Source organism: Ornithorhynchus anatinus, chromosome 17, assembly GCF_004115215.2.
Source record: "Ornithorhynchus anatinus isolate Pmale09 chromosome 17, mOrnAna1.pri.v4, whole genome shotgun sequence".
NCBI lineage: Eukaryota > Metazoa > Chordata > Mammalia > Monotremata > Ornithorhynchidae > Ornithorhynchus > Ornithorhynchus anatinus.
In genome coordinates this window covers 4032914-4051943 of record NC_041744.1, presented here as the reverse complement: position 1 = coordinate 4051943, position 19030 = coordinate 4032914, and the positions used below count along the sequence as shown (strand labels likewise).

Below are 19030 nucleotides of genomic sequence, written 5' to 3'. Positions count from 1 at the left end.
GAATCCCCTGTCCTCTCCGAGGTGGATTTTAGCTACTGGATCGAGCCGACGATTACTCCCCCTAATCCCAACGCCCACTCCCCTCCTCCCTCCCCACCCTACACACACACACATCCCCCCCCACTAAGTGGCTCGTAAATCGTATTTTTTGTAGTATTTTTTGTATGGGCATTTGAAACCACCAAGACGGAGAGCTTGTACCGTAATGGAACTTGGACCCCGCTTGACAGCATGATTGTAATCTCCTCCAAGGCAGTGGTCTACTGATTCTACTGTAACGATCATAACAGTCGTGGTATTTGCTAAGCGCTTTCTATAATAATAACGTCGGTATTTGTTAAGCGCTTACTATGGGCAGAGCACTGTTCCAAGCGCTGGGGTAGACACGGGGTCATCAGGTGGTCCCACGTGAGGCTCACGGTTAATCCCCATTTTACAGATGAGGTAACGGAGGCACAGAGAAGTGAAGTGACTCGCCCACGGTCACACAGCTGACGAGCGGCAGAGCCGGGAGTCGAACCCGTGACCTCTGACTCCCAAGCCCAGGCTCTTTCCACTGAGCCTCGCTGCTTCTACGTACCAAGCATTCATTGAGCATCTACTGGGTGCAAAGCACTTTCCCAAGGAGAGTATAACACAGCAGAGCTGGGAGACCCATTTCATCAGTTCTCTCCCTCCTAGCAGTACTAGTATTTAAGGGCTTACTGTTTTCAGAGCCTAATTATCCACTCTCTTCTCCCACTACACCCCGGCTCTTCCTCTTCATTCCTTTCAAGCTAACCTGGTCTCTGGGCCTCATTCTCGCCTATCCCGTCGCCAACCTCTCACTCACAGTCCTCCCCTCTGCCGGGAACTCCCTCCCACGTGCAGTCGGACGGCTCGGCCCACCTTCGGAGCCCTTCTAGAAGCGCATCTCCTCCACGCGGTCTTCCCTGTAGATTTCCGGTCTCCGTAGATTACAGTCACCCTTCCCCACCGCCGCTTCGGCGCTTTGGTGCCGACCTACGCGTCCGTTGTATTCTCAACCGACCACTTTGGTTCTTAATTACATATCCCCGCTCTATTACGTAAGCACTAAATCGTCTCGATATCCCTCCTCTTTCGTCCTCCTAATCTGTGAATTATTTTAGCATCTGTCTTCCCCCACCTAGATGGTAAGCTCCTCTTATCTACTAACTCTACTGTGCTTTCTGAGTGCTTAGTACGGAACTCTGCACACAATACACACTCAATATTACTGAAGATGATGCCGTATACCAAGCGAATTACTGAAACCTCGCAAGAGCCGCTTCACTATAACTATTTCTCGAAGACTCTTAATTAAATGTCACCGTCACGACGCACATTTCGTTGTGACTAAGTTGCTACCTTACGTGTTAATAGGTTTTTAATAAGCAACTGGAATTGAACGTAGAATGAACAACCGGGAGACAGATGTAGACAATTATTTGTATACGGCGGTACCAGAGCTATTTTATTAATTGCTATCCAAAATGAGACAACCATCGTTGTTATGCAAACATGTAAATTTAGAGGGAACATCTTTCTGCGCTTGAGATGTAGAATATTTAAAATGGGATCGGGAGAGCAGGTAGGAAGGAGACAGAGTAAAGATCCACTTAGAGACAAACGCCTAAACTAACTTCTTCGCAAAGCTCAGGGATCCCAAAAGGCAATTGTCGGCGACCAAAAAGACAGAGACGGATCGGAGGTCGAGGTGGAATTGATTCCCGCGAGAGGAAATTTATTACAATCAGTTCATTTCCTAAGCGGCCACCTATCAATCACCTTGCCCCCTCTCACCTCGCTTATCTCCTACAACCCAACCCGCACGCTCGGTTCTCCTAATGCCAACCTACTCACTGTCCCTCGATCTCGTCTATCTCGCCGCTGACTTCTCGCTCACGTGCCGCCTCTGGCCTGAAACATCCTCCCTCTTCATAGCCAACAGACAGTGACTCTCCCCACCTCTGAAACCTTATGGAAGGCACATCTCCTCCAAGAGGCCCTCCTTGACTAAATCCTCATTTCCTCTACTCGCCCTCTCTTCTGCACCGCCCGGACCTTGGTTTTGCTCTCCGTATTCATCCCCTCCCATATTTAGCACTTATATCCGTATATGTAATTCATTTATTTCTAGTAATGTCCGTCTCCCCCTCTAGACTGTAAGCTCCTTGTGGGCAGGGAACATAATAATGTCGGTATTTAAGTGCTTACTATGTGCAGAGCACTGTTCTAAGCGCTGGGGCAGATACAGGGTCATCAGGTTGTCCCCCGTGAGGCTCACGGTTAATCCCCATTTTACAGATGAGGTAACTGCGGCCCAGAGAAGTTAAGCGACTTGCCCACAGTCACACAGCTGACGAGCGGCAGAGCCGGGATTCGAATCCACGACCTCTGACTCCCAAGCCCGGGCTCTTCCCACTAAGCCACGCTGCTCCTCCAAGAAGCAGAAGATAGGAAGAGCTGTGATCCGGTGGTTTTATTTCGGGGCGAGGGAGAGAAGTGTGGTTACCCAATTTACACCTGAGGGCTTGGGGGTGGAGAGAGACCGCTAAATGACCATTCCCCTTCTCCCAGATGAGATTCAGAGATTACTCTATGCCAAACTTTATCATTTACAGTAAATCAAGCCTAGTGAAACACCGTTGATTAGATCCACAAATCCAATCCGATCTCGGGATCTAAAGCAGGAGACATCGATTCTCTCCACAATCAATACGCTCAGTGAGGGAGCCAACTATGGATTGAAAAAGACCCGCGAGCCGAAGGAAACACATCCGAGCCCCGACCTGCCTGTGGACTCGGCGGCACTGAAACGTTGTCTTTAGAAAATCACTTAGCCTTATTAATAACGATAATTATAACTGCAGCATTAAGTGGTAGGGCAGATTCGGTGGCGGCGGAATGGACACAGTCCTTACCCCCCATGGGACTCATCGTCTGATTAAGGAGGAGAAGAGATAATGAATATCCCTTTTTCAAATGAGACAACAGGTCCCACACATAATTAAATCACGATTATGGTGCTGGTCAAATACTTACTATGTGCCGAGCACTGTACAAAACATGGGGTAGATACAAGATAATCAGCCCCTGTCCCACGTGAGGCTCGCAGTCAAAGTAGGAGTAAGTATTTATATTGTCTGCCGGTCTCCCCCTCTAGACTGCAAGCTTGTTGCAGGCAGGGAACGTGTCGGTTATATTGTTACACCGTACTCTCCCAAGCACTTAGTACAAACAGCGTGGCTTAGTGGAAAGAGCGCGGCCTTGGGAGTCAGGGGTCGTCGGTTCGAATCCCAGCTCCGCCACTTGTCGGCTGCGCGACTTTAGACGAGTCACTTCACTGTGCCTCAGTTATCTCATCTGCAAAGTGGGGATAAAGACTGTGAGCCTCACGTGGGACAACCTGAAAACCGTGTAACTACCCCAGTGCTTAGAACAGTGTTTGGCTTATAGTAAGTGCTTAACAAATACCATCGCTGTTATTATTACACGGTAAGCACTCGATAGATACGACTGACTGACTAATTATTGGCAGTATCTGGGGGCCAAGTCCTGATCCTTTCCAAAAGACAGTGTTTTTACTATAGTTGGAAGAGTATTTTTGGAGGGGTGGGCTATAAGAAATATCCCATTACCCAGCTGGGAGGGAGAAAGTAGTGGGCAGAGGATTCTCCCAGAAGGGATAAACCAGAAGGCAGAGGACTCTTCCGGGAGGGATAAACCACTGGGGAGAGGACTCTTTCTGAAGAGATAAACCAGTGGGCAGAGGATCCTTCCCAGAAGGATAAAACGGTGATCAGAAAATTATCCTCGGAGGAATAAGCCGGTGGAGGCAGAGGACCCGTCCCAGAAGGATAAAACAGCGGTCAGAAAATTATCCTCGGAAGGATAAACCAGTAGGGGTAGAGGACCCTCCCCAGAAGGATAAAACAGCGGGCAGAGAATGGTCCCCAGAGAAATAAACCAGTGGGCAGAGAATTCTCCCCAGAAAAATAAACCAGTGGGCAGAGAATTCTCCCCAGAGAAATAAACCAGCGGGCAGAGAATCGTGCCCGGAGGAATAAACCAAGCAGGCAGAGGACTCTTCCAGGAGACATAAACCAGTGGGAAGAGGACTCTTTCCAAAGAGATAAACCAGTGGGCAGAGGACCCTTCCCAGAAGGATAAAATAGTGATCAGAAAATTATCCTTGGAAGAATAAGGCAGTGGAGGCAGAGGACTCGTCCCAGAAGGATAAAACAGTGGGCAGGGAATTCTCCCCGAGGAATAAAACAGTGGGCAGGGAATTCTCCCCGGAGGAATAGAACAGTGGGCAGAGAATGGTCCCCGGAGGGATAAAACAGTTGGCAGAGAACTGTCCCTGGAGGGATAAAACGGTGGGCAGGAAACTATTTGCAATTCATGTTGTTGGCCTCAGTGGGCAAACTCCTGGAACTTTCACTGACGCACTAAATGTTAATCCAATTACACATAATCCTCTATTATTAAAATACGAAGCCACAGGGACTCAGCCCCCGAACAGGGCCAAATATCCCCTCAGGTGCAACCGCTTGAAAAGGAAGAGAAAGCACTCGCAGCATAAGAGAATCCAGACCGGATGGAAAGAGACCAATTGGGGCTTTCGAGACTCTCCCGGGATCATCTACACTTTTCCAGAATTCCAACGTTTGCTCCGAGAATATCTGCACAAGGCCCCTAGGTTGGGATGGGAAAATCAGATGGGTAACTTGGATTCCGGAGTTCAATTCAGCAGCTGGGGATGCCGGTATAAGATTCAGCTGCCTTGGGCTGGGCCCAGAGGTCGCCCACCTTCAGATCTATCGAGCGCTTACTGCGTGCAAAGCACTGTACTAAGTGCTTGGGAGAGTACGACATAACAGAAAACAGACGCATCCCTGCCCACAACGAGCTCACGGTCTGGAGCTGACGCTGCCTCGAGGATATAGCATCTATTAATTGTTTAATAGGAATGTCCCAACTTTGGTTTTACCCGTTCTCTTTCCTCTTAAAACCCATTACCATACTATCATATTTATCGAGTGCTTAATGTGTGCAGAGCGCTTGGGGGAATTCAATATGACAGCGTTGGGAGGCACGTTCCCTGCCTACGGTGACCTTATAGTCTAGAGAGGGAGACAGACATTAATATAAATAAATTACAGATATGTATAAGAGATGTGGGGCGGAGGGGGGTGGGGAATAACGGGACCAAATCCACATGCAAGGGTGATGTAGAAGTGAGTGAGAGAAGAGGAGACGAGGGCTTAGTCAGGGAAGGCCTCTTGGAGGAGGTGTGCTCTCGATAAGGATTTGAAGGTGGGGAGAGTGATCGTCTGGCAAATGTGAAGAGGGAGGGCATTCGAGGCCAGAGGCGGGATGTGGGCGAGAGGTAGGCGGCAAGATAGACAAGATCGAATTTCTATATTAATGGCTTACAAAGTGCACCCGTACTAAGCACCGGCGTAGTTACGAGATCATCACGTTGGACACGGCCCCTGCTCCACACGGGGCTTCACAGTCTTAATCCCCATTTTACAGAAGAGGTGACTGAGGCCAGTGAAGTGACTTGCCCAAGGTCACCCAGTAAACAAGCAGACCTTCCTCCAGGCCCAGATTCCATCCACCATGTCGCTTCCCCTAGCCACCAAACCTGGACCGGTCTGGACTTAAACGCCGCGTGAGCAGGGAATGTTTCTGTTATATCGTCGCACTGTACTCTCCCAAGTACTTAGTAGCGTGCTTTGCACGCAGTAATCTCTCAATAAATACCATCGACGGACTGAACGCGATACTTCGTCCGAACCGTGAGACGGGGCTGGTCCGCCCTGAAACGGTGTTCGCAAAGCTACTTCCTCCGGTGGGACCCGGCGGGAAGATGGAGAACGGAAGTCAGCGTGATACCCGAACAGCTGTCGTGTGGCTTGCCGGACTGGGAAAATGAAAAACGGTGAGCGTAAGGAACATCTCCAGACACTCTGGGGCAGAACCCTCCGACGAGGTGGCGAAGCCTCAGCGGATCAGGAGGCGGCGCGAACGGGAGACGGAAGAGCAGCCCGGTCAGATTCACTTCTAGATTGTGAGCCCGTCGTTGGTTAGGAATTCCGAACTGTACTTTCCGAACACTTAGTACAGCGCTCTGCACGCAGGAAGCACGCAATAAATACGACTGAATGAATGAATTCTCAGAAGGATTTACCAATGGACAGAAGACCCTTCCCAGATGGAGAAACCAGGGGGCAGAAGACACTGCCAGGTACCTTGTCCCCATTCGACAGATGCTGGAACTGAGGCCCAGAGAGGTCAGGTCACTCGCCCGAGGTTAACCAGCGGTCCGGAGGCCGTACCGGGCCCAGGAGCCGGGTCTCCCCGTTGCCTCCACCCCAAGCTCTCTCTACCCAGCATTTTCAAAGACTAGCCACCTGAACGGGACTTTTGTTTTTTTTTAATCCAATCTCCTTGCCTACAGGGCTAAAAGCAGATCGGTACAAAGAACGAAACCGCCGAACTTGGAGCGAATGGCGTGTCGGAACAGCAATTACGAGATCATCGAAGTTATCTGATTATTACCCACACGAAGCGCAGGGGGTGGGCGCCCTGCCTTTTGATGCCGGGAACAATGAGACCCGGACGAAAACGGCGAGCTGTCGATCGGAGGCTTTCCGTCCGCCTTTCAGCTCGGCTTGGTTTAAGCCTATTTAATAATAACCGTGATAACCTACGCAGTCGGCAGCCCCTTTCATCTCCACGCGTTCCCAGATTCGATAAACACAGGCTCGCCACTGAAACGGTCCGCGGAGGCGGAGGACTCGGCGACGGCCGGGGGCTGAATACCAGTCTCCCGAGCCTCTTCCTGTTATCCATTCAGTCGTATTTTAACTGGGTGTTTACTGTGTGCAGAACACTGTCCTAAGCGCCTGGGAGAGTACGACAGAACAATAAACGGACACATTCCCTGTCCGCAATTAGCTTACTGTCTAGAATGATAAACCAAGACCCGCGCCCGTCTCATCCACGGAGGAGGAATCTGCCTCTTTTTAAGTTCTCATCTGAAAGGCACAGTCCCCTTCAATGTTATCATAACCACAGTATTTGTTGAGCACTTACTATGTACCAAATGCTGTAATGATCATAATAATGTTGGTATTTGTTAAGGGCTCACTATGTGCAGGGCACCGTTCTAAGCGCTGGGGGAGATACAGGGTCATCAGGTTGTCCCTCGTGAGGCTCACAGGCTTCATCCCCATTTTACAGATGAGGTCACTGAGGCACAGAGAAGTGACTCGCCCACACAGCTGACGGGTGGCAGAGCCGGGGGCCGAACTCATGACCTCTGACTCCGAAGCCCAGGCTCTTTTCCACTGAGCCACGCTGCTGTGCTAAACGCCAGGGTGGGCACGAGGTCGTCGGGTCCCACTCGGGGGTCCCGATCTAAGTAAGCTGTCCGTCCGGGGATCGTATTCGTTGAGCGCTTACTTTGTGCAGGGTGCAGTACTGAGGGCTTGTGGGAGGCCAACAGAATAATAAACAGACATATACCCTCCCCATAATGAACTTGCAGTCAAGAGGGAGAAGGGAGAATGGGTTTCGAATCTCCGTTTCCCAAATAACAGGTATGGAGAGGTTTAGTGACTTGCTCAAGGTCACAGAGCAGACAGATGCCCAGAGAGGGATTAGAACCCAGGTCTCCTGACTCCCAGGCCCGTGTTCTTTTGAGTAATTACTATGACTGTGGTATGTACTAAGTGCTGACTATGTGAACAGTGCTTGGCATATAGTAAGCGCTTAACAGATACCATAATTATTACGTGGAAGCAGGAAGCACTCTATTATGCTCTGGAGAAGACATTAGTGCTAGGAAATGTCCAAGGAAAACATGGAAGAGGGAGACCAGCGTGCTAGAAGGATAGAGACTGTAACAAACGATAACGGAAGACCCGTTAGAAAGGTTGCGGATTATGGCAGAGGACAGGACGCTCTGGAGAAAGTATATCCACCGAGTCGCTATGAACTGGAAACGACTCGATGGCGCTTAATGATCAAATAATCAACCCTACTGAGTGCCGACATCGACACGAAATAATCAGGATGGACTCAGTTCCTGTTCCGCACGGGGCTCGCAGACCAAGGGGGGAGGGAAGGTTTCCTCATCTGTAAAATGGGGATTAAATCCGACTCCCAACTACTTAAATTGGGGGCCCCAAGTGGGACGGTGCCTAAGTACGCCAAGGACACTTAGAAAAGTGCTTGCTGCACGGTAACAAGTCCCATTTTTTTTCTTAGAAAGCAAAAAGGGTCCAAGTCTAAGTGCAAGTCTCAAGTAAAGCCTCAGCACTTCTGCACCACCGAACATTCAAGTGTTTACTTTGCTCCGGAAAGAATCCTGTGTCTGCCTCTTCCGTTAGATTGGACCGTGAGCCCGTCAAACGCCAGGGACCGTCTCCATCTGTTGCCGACTTGTTCATTCCAAGCGCTTAGTCCAGTGCTCTGCACATAGTAAGCGCTCGATAAATACTATTGAATGAATGAATGAATTGGAAGCTCCCCGCTGGCAGGGAATGCGTCAGCTCCTCCTTTGGTACTTCCAGAGGGCTTAGTAGAGAGCAGGGCATCCAGTGAGGGCTCAGTCGTCTACGACTATTTTGGAAAGACTTTTATGTCGGCCTCTCCCATCAGAATGGAAGCGGTGCGACCTTGGGCAAGTCACTTAACCTCTCTGTGCCTTTAGTTACCTCATCCGTAAAATGGGGATTGAGACTGTGGCATTCATGTGGGATGTGGACTGTGTCCAAACTGTTTACCTTGATAACGATGGTATTTGTAAAGTGCTTACTATGTGCCAGGCATTGTACTAAGCGCTGAATCTACCTCAGTGCTCAGAACGGTGTCTGCCACATAGTAAGCGCTTAATATGAGAAAAGAAAAACAAGTGAAAAAACTTCCCTTTATATCCGTCAGTATAAGAGTGGGTCTCCTGGACACTTTTAAGATCTTTACACGATGGTATTTGTAGAGTTCTTACTAGGTGCCAGGCACCGTAATAATAATAAGAATAATGGTGGTATTGGTTAAGCGCTTCCTATGTGCCGAGCACTGTTCGAAGTGCTGGGGTAATAATAATAATAATAATAATGTTGGTATTTGTTAAGCGCTTACTACGTGCAGAGCACCGTTCTAAGCGCTGGGGTAGACACAGGGGAATCAGGTCGTCCCACGTGGGGCTCACAGTCTTAATCCCCATTTTCCAGATGAGGGAACTGAGGCCCAGAGAAGTGAAGTGCCTCGCCCACAGTCACCCAGCTGACGAGTGGCAGAGCCGGGATTCGAACCCATGACCTCTGACTCCAAAGCCCGGGCTCTGTCCGCTGAGCCACGCTGCTTCTTACTGTAGATGCCGTACGAAGCGCTGAATCTACCTCAGTGCTTAGGACAGTGCCTGGCACATAGTAAGCACTTAATAAATATGAGAAAAGAAAAACAAATGAAAAAACTTCCCTTGATATCTGTGAGTATAAGGGTGGGTCTCCTGGACACTTAAGATCCTGTAAAAGCGCTGCCATCCTGAATAACAAACAAGTCACTCAGGACCAAAAGCCAAACTCTTTTAAAATACAAAATAATATTTCTTAAGCGCTTAGTCTGTGTCGTGCACCGACTCAAGTACGGAGGTAGATGCAAGTTGAATCAGGTTGAACACGGTCCCGTCCCATCTGGGGCTCACGGTTTAAACAGAAGGGAAAACGGGCATTGAATCCTCATTTTGCGGTTGAGAAACTGAGGCAAAGGTAAGTGAAACGACCTGCCTGAAGTCAGACACCGGGCAAGTGGCGGAGCCGGAGTTAGAACCCAGGTCCACGGCTTTTCCACTAGTCCACACTGTTTCTTTTGGTGGCATGGTCCTCTATTGGTTTTATTACAAGTGGGTGAGCGTTTCGGATCAACGAAGCAGAATGTTACTTCTTTACAGGGACCCAACAAGGCAAGACGGCACAGCATCATTCATCACATCCCCTAAATCAATAAACGACTAATGCGTAAACCAATCGCACTGAGTCCTGATGAACTGCAAAAATATTTTAAATGAAAAGTCTTTTAAGCATCAAAATATTGAAAGTGCTATTGTCACAACGCGTTTCAGTTGCTGTGGAGAGATTCAGCTCTGGTACTGAAACCAGCATCCGATGAAAGACACTGTATTGGCTCGGAATTACCCAGCTAACCCAGAAATAGCTGCTTTTCACTCTGAACTAAGAGAGAGGGAGATTGATGAATGGAAAACACTTTAAAATGTCTCTAATACATTTTTCCCCTGAAATAGCAAGAGACTGTGCTTTCTGCGTTTCTTTTCCTGGAGGAAAAAAACCCCAGCATTAACAGGAAAAAATAAAAGACTTCCTGGGCTCATTTACCTTGATGGATCGGACTCCAAAATAACACAGGCACCAACGGAATGACGAAGGATTGTGAGAACCATTACGAACTGGTGCTCGGGTTAAAAATGAATCTTCTGCGTCTCGGAGGCGTTCTATAAATGCTCCACTGAAAGATGTATTTCCTGGGGAACGGGTCGTTTCTATTTAGCTTCTAAATGTGTGATCCTCAGAGTCCGCTCTGTGGAGAAGATCCAATCAAGTAGCCAGAGAGGAGGTGATTTTCCGCCAGAAAAAAAGCTAACGTTTCTCCAAAAAGCTATTGTTATTTCTCCAAAAAGTTAATAAAATCCATAGGCTATAAATTTAGCCATATACATACATATATAAAATGTTCACTGTTAAATCATAGATATATACACAGCATATATATATATATATATATATATATATATATATATATGCTGTGTGACTTTGGGGAAGTCACAACTTCTCTGTGCCTCAGTTACCTTATCTGTAAAATAGGGATTGAGACTGTGAGCCCCACATGGGACAACCTGATTACCTTGCATCTTGCCCAGTGCCTAGAACAGTGCCTGGCACATAGCGCTTAACAAATACCATAATTATCATAGCAACCATGGACCCATCTCTCCCAGAACACCCCACCTCCATCGGCAATTGTGCCGGACGTGTTTCCACGGGGTTTTCTTGGTAAAAATCGGCAAGTGGTTTACCACGGTCTCCTTTCAAGCAGTAAACTTGAGTCTCTGCCCTCAGGTCTCTCCCATGCTGTCTAATCTCCCCCGATTAGACCGTAAGCCCGTCAGTGGGCAGGGACTGTCTCTATCCGTTGCCGATTTGTCCATTCCAAGCGCTCAGTACAGTGCTCTGCACATAGTAAGCGCTCAATAAATACTGCTGAATGAATGAATGCCGCCGCTGTCCGGCACGGGGGAGTTTTGACTTGTAGCAGATTGCCTTCCCCTCTACGTATGTATGTATTTGGCTGAATTTAGGCAGAGAACGCGTTTAGCCAATTTAGCCAAATGCATAAATATATATTTGGTTGGATTTATATATAAATATATATATTTACACACACACGCATATCCTCCATCTGTCATTTCTCTACTCCCCTCCATCTTCCCAATGCACACACGCCTTCCTTTTTCGGACAAAGGGAGGCGTGGCTCTTCAGGGGGATCGGAAGACAAGGAGGCCAGAGCGAAACCGGTCTCAAATATCAAACCCGCGAAAAGGAGGAACTCTCGTCTTGGTTGAGAACTGAAGTCAGAACAGTGGGTCCTACACTGGCCTTCTCACACGTACAAACCCCTACGTGAATCTCACTGTCGGCGGTGTCCTTTCTGTGTGTGCGATTTGAGTGCTTCCTACGTGCCAGGCGTCGTATCAAGCGCTGGGTTAGATAGAAGATAATCAGGTCGGGCACGGTCCCTGCCCCACATGGGGCGCACGATCTTAATCCCCATTTTACGGACGAGGTCACTGAGGTCCAGAGAAGCAAAGTGACTTGCCCAGGGTCACCCAGCAGACAGGTGGTGGAGCCGGGATAAGGGATGGCTTTCGGGAAAGCGCTAGGAATGTAGGCAAGTACAGGACTAGAGCGTAGCCCGGAAACTCGTCGTCAGCGGGGAAGGTGTCCACCAACTCGGTCGAATTGTACTCTCCCAAGCAGTTAGTACAGAGAAGCGGCGTGGCCTCGTGGAAGCAGTACGAACCTGGGAGTCAGGGGACCCGAATTCTAATCCCATCTCCGCCACTTGGGCCAGTCATTTCAGTTCTCGGTACCTCAGTTCCCTCATCTGCAAAATACTGATTTAATAACCGCTCTCCCTCCAACTTAGACTGGGAGCCCCGTGCGGGACCCGATGATCTCGTATCGAACCCCGGGGTTTAGTACATGCTTGGCACACAGTAAGCGCTTAAAAAACATCACAATTATTATTATGACAGCGTTCTTGACGCAATAAACACTCAATACCACTGTCCGAGAAATATGCACATGCACAACTATGACGCTATCCGTATCGATCTCCCGTACCCATACATCATCTCCCACATTTCAAAAACACATATAAAACCCCCAACTTGAATTTTTAAAAATCTTACAGTAGCTTAAACAAACAGGGTTTCAAGCCCAGCTGCAGTTTCAGGGCAGTGGGGATCTATTTTATTCGCTCTTACCCTGTAACTTTATTGATGTATATTAAGGTCTGTCTCCCCCTCTAGACTGTGCGCTCGTTGTGGGCAGGGAACGTGTCTGTTCGTCGTTTTAACGTCCCCTCCCAAGCTCTTAGTACTCCGCCCTACACACGGTAAGCGCTCAATAAATATGATGGAATGAATGAACGAACCGCCCAATTATGGCAGCTGCTGAAAAGGCTCCTCGGATTGGCGCCCAGCCATCACCTCTGCAATAAGCTCCTCGTGGGCAGGGAATCTATCTACCAACTCTGTTGGACTGTCACTCATTCATTCGATCGTATTTACTGAGCGCTTCCTGTGTGCAGAGCACTGTACTGAGCGCTTGGAAAGTACAATTTGACAACCGATAGAGACAATCCCTAGCCAACAATGGGCTCCCAGTCTAGGAGGGGGAGGCAGGCCACAAAACCGAAGGACAGGCATTAATAGCATCAAAATAGATCGATAGAATTATAGATATATGTACATCATTAAAAAAATACGTACAAAACATACAGGAGTTGCTGTGGGGCGGGGAAGGGGGTAGAGCAGAGGGAGGGAGTCGGGGCGATGGGGAAGGGAGGAGGAGCAGAGGAAAAGGGGGGACTCAGTCTGGAAAGGTCTCCTGACTCTCCCAAGCGCTTAGCGCAGGGCTCTGCACACAGCAAGCACTCAATAAATACCACCGACGATGAGAGTCCGAGTCCAAGGGATGGCAGGACCCCGTCTTGATTCTCCTGATCTACCCAAGGGTTTATCAGAGTACTCAGCACTCTGTCCCTCCCTAAATAGCATCATCATAGACCGTCGCCAGTGAGGAAAGCGAGGACCGGGACAGTTGAGGACAGAATCCAGCCACCTCCGAACCACATTTTCCCCCAAAGGCAGCTGTTCTCACACCACCCCCGCACTCCTTTCTCAGTCATCTACCCAACAGGATGGGGCACGAGCTGACGGAGCCAAGCGTTCAGACTGCAGTGCGATTCGTACGAGTGAAGAACTCCAGAGCTCCCCAAATAAATGAACGCAGACAAAAATGTTGACGGGGGAAAAAAAGAAAAAAGTCGTGCGGTTCGGAAGAGAAGCAGCATGGTCGAGTGGATATAGCCTAGGCCCGGGAGTCCGAAGAACCTGGGTTCTAATCCCGGCTCCGTCAGTTGTCTGCTGTGTGCCCATGGGCAAATCACTTTTCTGGGCCTCGGTTACCTCATCTGGAAAATGGGGATTACGACTGTGAGCCCCACGTGGGATAGGGACTGGGTCCAACTGATTGTATGTGTTTCATGAATTAAAATAAAATTAAAGTAAAGACTATGTTCCCATCTTGCTTGGCCACAGGGAGATGGGAGAGGAAGCAGATTCAGGGCTAATTTTCAGGTATCTGCTCCCAAACTCCTGAAATGATCCAAACTCTTCTGGAATTTATGGACACTTTCTGCCTGTCCCACTGAGATCGTAGCTCCTTGAGGCCAGGGTATTAACTCTACTGCACGGTACTCTCCCAAGCACTTACTTCAGTGCTCTGCACATAGTAAGCGCTCGGTAAATACATCGTCTGATCGAAAGGCCAGGGAAAAACCTTGCATTTAAGCCCACTCTGGGCAGGGACTGTTATAGCGCTTACTGTGTGCAGAGCACTGTACTAAGCACTTGGGAGAGTACAATACAGCAATAAACAGACACGTTCCCTGCCCACAAGGGGCTTACAGCCTAGAGGGGGGAGACAGACATCAATACCAATAAAATTACAGATTCGTACGGGGCTGGGGGGCCTAAATGAAGTGAATGTATGAGGCGCTATTCTGTACTCTCCCAAGGGTTAAGAACAGCGCTCTGCGCCCAGAAACCACTCAATAAATACGATCGATCTTCACTCTCCATTCCGCCACATTCTCCTCTCCCTCACCACCAGATCCGGTCCAGGTGGTCCCCCGCCCCCCCCCCCCCCCCGAGCCCGGCGAGGGGTGCCCTGCAGGATGGCGGCCCCGTGCGCCGAGCTGCCGGGTCCTAGGGAACGCTATCACCGTCCCACCGGAACCCGTACCGAGATTCCCTGCTAGCACGGCTCCGTCACCACCGGAGACCTCCACCTTTACTCACATAACTGTCCCACTTTTTTGGCACCATTTTGTATCACCAAAACCAAGTACTGATTAACGACAACTAATATTCGCCAATAATTAATCCTTTCATTAGCAGTGATTTCATTCTTGTTGGCTCCGACGTAACCGCCCCACTTTGGTTCGCTTCGCAAAAATTACGCCCGCAGGAATTAAATCCGGCAACCAGGGTAACGAGAAGAAAGGAGGAAGAAAGGAGGGTTAAAGGAAGCTAAGAGGATACTTGAGACTGCTTCTTCTATTGTAGTCTCTCAAGTGCCGCATATAAGCATTTAGCACGGTGCCCGGAGAATAGTGAGCACTTAAATGTCATTATTATTATTAGGCCAGTTTACTCACTGTGCCCTCATCTCGCCTGTCTCACCACTGACCCCTTTCCCACTTCCCCTCTCTAGCCTGGAAGTGTCTCCCTCTCCATATATAACAGACTCCAACTCTACCCACCTTCAAAACCTTATTAAGGTCACATCTCTTCCAAGAGACCTTCCCCAAATAAGCCCTCTCTTTTCCCCGGCTCCCTCGCCCTTCTTCACGGTCTGTGCGCTTGAATCGGTGACCTTTTGCCATTTGCCATTTCCCCCGCCCTCAAACTCTCAACACTTACGTCCGTATCTATAGATCGGATACTATAAATCACTTAGTCATATTAATGTCTCCTTCCCCCCCTCTAGACTGTGAGCTCACCGCGGGCAGGGAACGCGTCTTTGCCCGGAAGCATCCCGCCAGGTCCAAACCCACCGAGCCACCTCGGTTTGGAGCAGTGGCGGAGGCGAAGGACGGGCCGTCACCGGGTACCCACCTCGGGCATCGAAGAATTCATCGTCCGAGCTCTCCACGGAGTCGTTAATGATGTTCTGCATTTGCCACCGGAAGCCACTGCGTCGCCGGGATCCACCTGGAATTAAAGACAGTTTCCCATGAGCTAGGAAATAAACATCAGCATAACGATAACTGTGGCATCATTATGAGCCAAGCACTGTACTGAGCGCTTAGGGAGATACAAGATAGTCAGATCAGACACAGTCACTGCCCCCACCTAGAGCTCAGGGTTTAAGAGGGACGGAGAACAGGTGTCCCATCCCCGTTTTACAGACGAGGAAACAGGCCCAGAGAAGTTACCTGACTTGCCCGAGGATGCTCAAAGGTGGAGCTGGGATTAATAAAATTAATAATAATAACTGTGGGTTTTGTTAAGCACTCACTAAGTGCCAGGCACCGTTCCAAGTGCTAGTGTAGGTACGAGCTAATCGGGTTGGACACAGTCCCTGCCCCACATCGGGCTCGCAGTCTTAATCCTATTTTCCAGACGAGGGAACCGAAGCATGGGGAAGTGAAGTGACTCGCCCAAGGTCACACCGCAGACAAGTGGGGGAGCTGGGATTAGAACCCAGGTCCTCTGACTCCCAAGTCGAGACTCTTTCCACTAGGCCATGCCGCTTCAAGCTCCCGTACGGGAACAGGAGATGGAGTCAGAGAAAGGGAGTGAGGGAGAGTGGCCCCATGCCTCCGTCCCGTGGGCAGGGCCTCTTCCTACCCCGTCTCGAAAAACGACGAGATTCCTCAACAATTATTCAGGCCTCTTGGTGTCTTCTTCACCGTCCCACTTTACGCTGAAGCAATACCGTAACCTCTTCCCCATGTCAGAGACGGAGGAAGCAGCGTGGCCCAGTGGAAAGGGCCCAGGCTTGGAAGTCAGAGGACGCGGGTGCTGATCCTTGCTCCCCCACATAATAATGATGATTGTGGTGTTTGTTAAGCGCTTACTATGTGCCAGGCATTGTACTAAGCTCTGGGATGGATACAAGCTAATCCGGTTGGATGCGGTCCCCGTCCCGCATGGGGCTCTCGGTCTTGATGCCCACTTTACGGATGAGGTAACTGAGGCCCAAGGAAGTGAAATGTCTTGCCCAAAGTCACACGGCAGACAAATGTCAGAGCCAGGATTAGAACCCTTGACCTTCTCGCTCCCAGGCCCGTGCTCTAGCCACAACGCCTTACGCAAGTCACTTCACTTCTCTGCCCCTCGGTTACCTCACCTATAAAATGGAGACGAAGACTGCGGGCTCCATGTGGGACAGGGACTGAGCCCAACCTGATTATGTTGCATCTACCCCAGCTCTTGGAACAGTGCTTGGTACGTAGTAAGCGCTTAACAAATACCATAATTATCATCACTGTGAAGACCCCCATCCCGATGCCTTCCAAGCTGGTCCGCGTCAAAGCTCCAGCTCCCGACCCCCTGAGCGTAGGCCCCGGGGTTGGCGGGACGGAGTGATGGACTCTCCGCCTGACGAGCGGTATCTGGAAGCAAAAGACGCCCGCCCCTTTCTCTGATAACAGGCCGGGTCCCAAGAGCCAGCGGGGCATTGTGAATCTGGACAGGCTGGGACCTCCCCAACCTGTCGCTCCTGGGGAGGGAACAGGTGCTTTCCTCTCGGGTGACACCAAGGGGAGGGTGGTCCGGGTGGGCTACGCGGGTCCCGTCTCCACCTCTGTTCAACCCCAACGTGAACCGCTCGCGCCGCGACAGCGGACGGCTCCATTAATCAAGCTCTACGTAGACGTTCCCGCTCGATCACGGCGACTCGTTTGACTTCTCCCACATCCCGAAGACAATTTAATCAATCAAACTGACATGCCGTGATTTCTGTTTTACCTAAAAATAGAACTGAGATTGCTAGGAAGATGAGAAGCGACCCAGACACACAAACACAGGCACGTACACACACGAGCTTTCAAAGTCACCTAGGAGGCATCTTGTCCGGAAATGGTCCCCAAAACAAGGGCTTTGAAATCCCAAGGAGAGTGAACTCATCGTCCAACTTTCCTGACTCAAGGCTGGTGGTCAGGGAGAGTGTCTTCTAACTCATTTGAAGCCTCCCAAGAATCTATCTCAGAGTCTGACGGTCAGTGTCCGGCGCTTAGGACGGCGCTTGGCGCTCAGTAAGCGCTTAACAAATACCATCATTATTATTTATCATTGAAAAGTCGAATGTTCCCGAGTTCCGGTCTCGTCGATTCGGCACGTTCAATTTCTCAACACCGTCACACGGCATGAATGATCCAACCGAGGCGATGTTTTTTGCGCTCTTACTGTGGGCAGAGCACCGTACTAAGCGCTCGAGATAGTGTAATCGTTCTCCGCTCTAGACTGGGAATCCCATGTGGGCCAAGGACCCTCTGACCTGATTATCTTGCACCTTCCCGCCGCTTAGAACAGGGTTTAACACACAATGAGCGGCTTAACAGATACCATCGTTATCACCATCCTATTTACGACAACAGAGTATTGATAGACGGGGGCGATCCCTGCCTTCAGAGGGCTTACAATCTAGCTGGAGGGTCTTGAGTCAGCTTTCCCTACAAAGCGAGGAGTGGTCTTTGCCCCTGGTAGAGAAGATTATCGAGTACTACCATCCATCCAGTTTGCCTTGAAGGTACATCAAAGATCAAAAGGGCAGAGAGAGAAGATCAAAGAATCAGATAGTCCCTATTATGGAATATTAGAGAGGTTTTGCTCCGCGCTGTTTCCTCTCTGTCCAGGCAAGCTACCCCTGGAAACTCTGCCGTCCTTGCTGGACCTGGGCAGCAGAAAGCTTCCTATAAACTCACCCGACAGGCCCTCTAATTTCTCTTATTGCACCACCTCAGGAATAATAATAATAATGACGTTGGTATTTGTTAAGCGCTTACGATGTGCCGAGCACCGTTCTAAGCGCTGGGGGAGATACGGGGTCATCGGGGCGTCCCACGTGAGGCTCACAGTTGATCCCCATTGGACAGATGAGGTAACTGAGGCCCAGAGAAGTGAGGTGACCCGCCCACGGTCACACAGCTGACGAGTGGCAGGGCCGGGAGTCCAACTCATGACCTCTGACTCCGAAGCCCAGGCTCTTTCCACTGAGCCACGCTGCTTCCCAGTGCAAAGAGAGAAATCTCAGGCAGGACCCGGGAGGGGTTTTCAAGGCATAAAGAATGTCCTGAATTAAAAGAAGTTTACCGTACTACGGCACTCGCACCCGGTTGTTTCGGCAGCCTCTCTGCCAGGCTGCCGGCTCGGAGGGGATCGGAACTCATCTCTACTAGTTTCCTCACGCTCCAGTTGTGGCTAAGAGCAAATGGGAGCCTCTGGATTCCATCTGTAACACCCCAGTCCAGCTGTTACCAGGTGCGAAAATAAAAAGCCCGAGTCATTTTCTGCAACTTTCACCTCAGGAGAGGCCCGGCGTAACCAACGGTTCCGTAGCTCGGGCTGGATTTCCTCCCTGATGTCCAGTCTACCCCGGGCAGGAAAGGAAGACTTCCGGGGCGGAAGAGGCCGCGGGAGTT

The 19030-nt window shown here is 49.9% G+C and overlaps 1 protein-coding gene across 1 annotated transcript in view; it reads right to left on the bottom strand.

Annotated features, from left to right (window-relative positions):
• Positions 1-19030, bottom strand: part of PITPNM3 (PITPNM family member 3) — a 207156-nt gene that overhangs the window by 143201 nt on the left and 44925 nt on the right. The window contains 1 exon segment of the mRNA XM_039914417.1: positions 15501-15596. Coding sequence (XP_039770351.1) covers positions 15501-15596 — 96 coding nt within the window.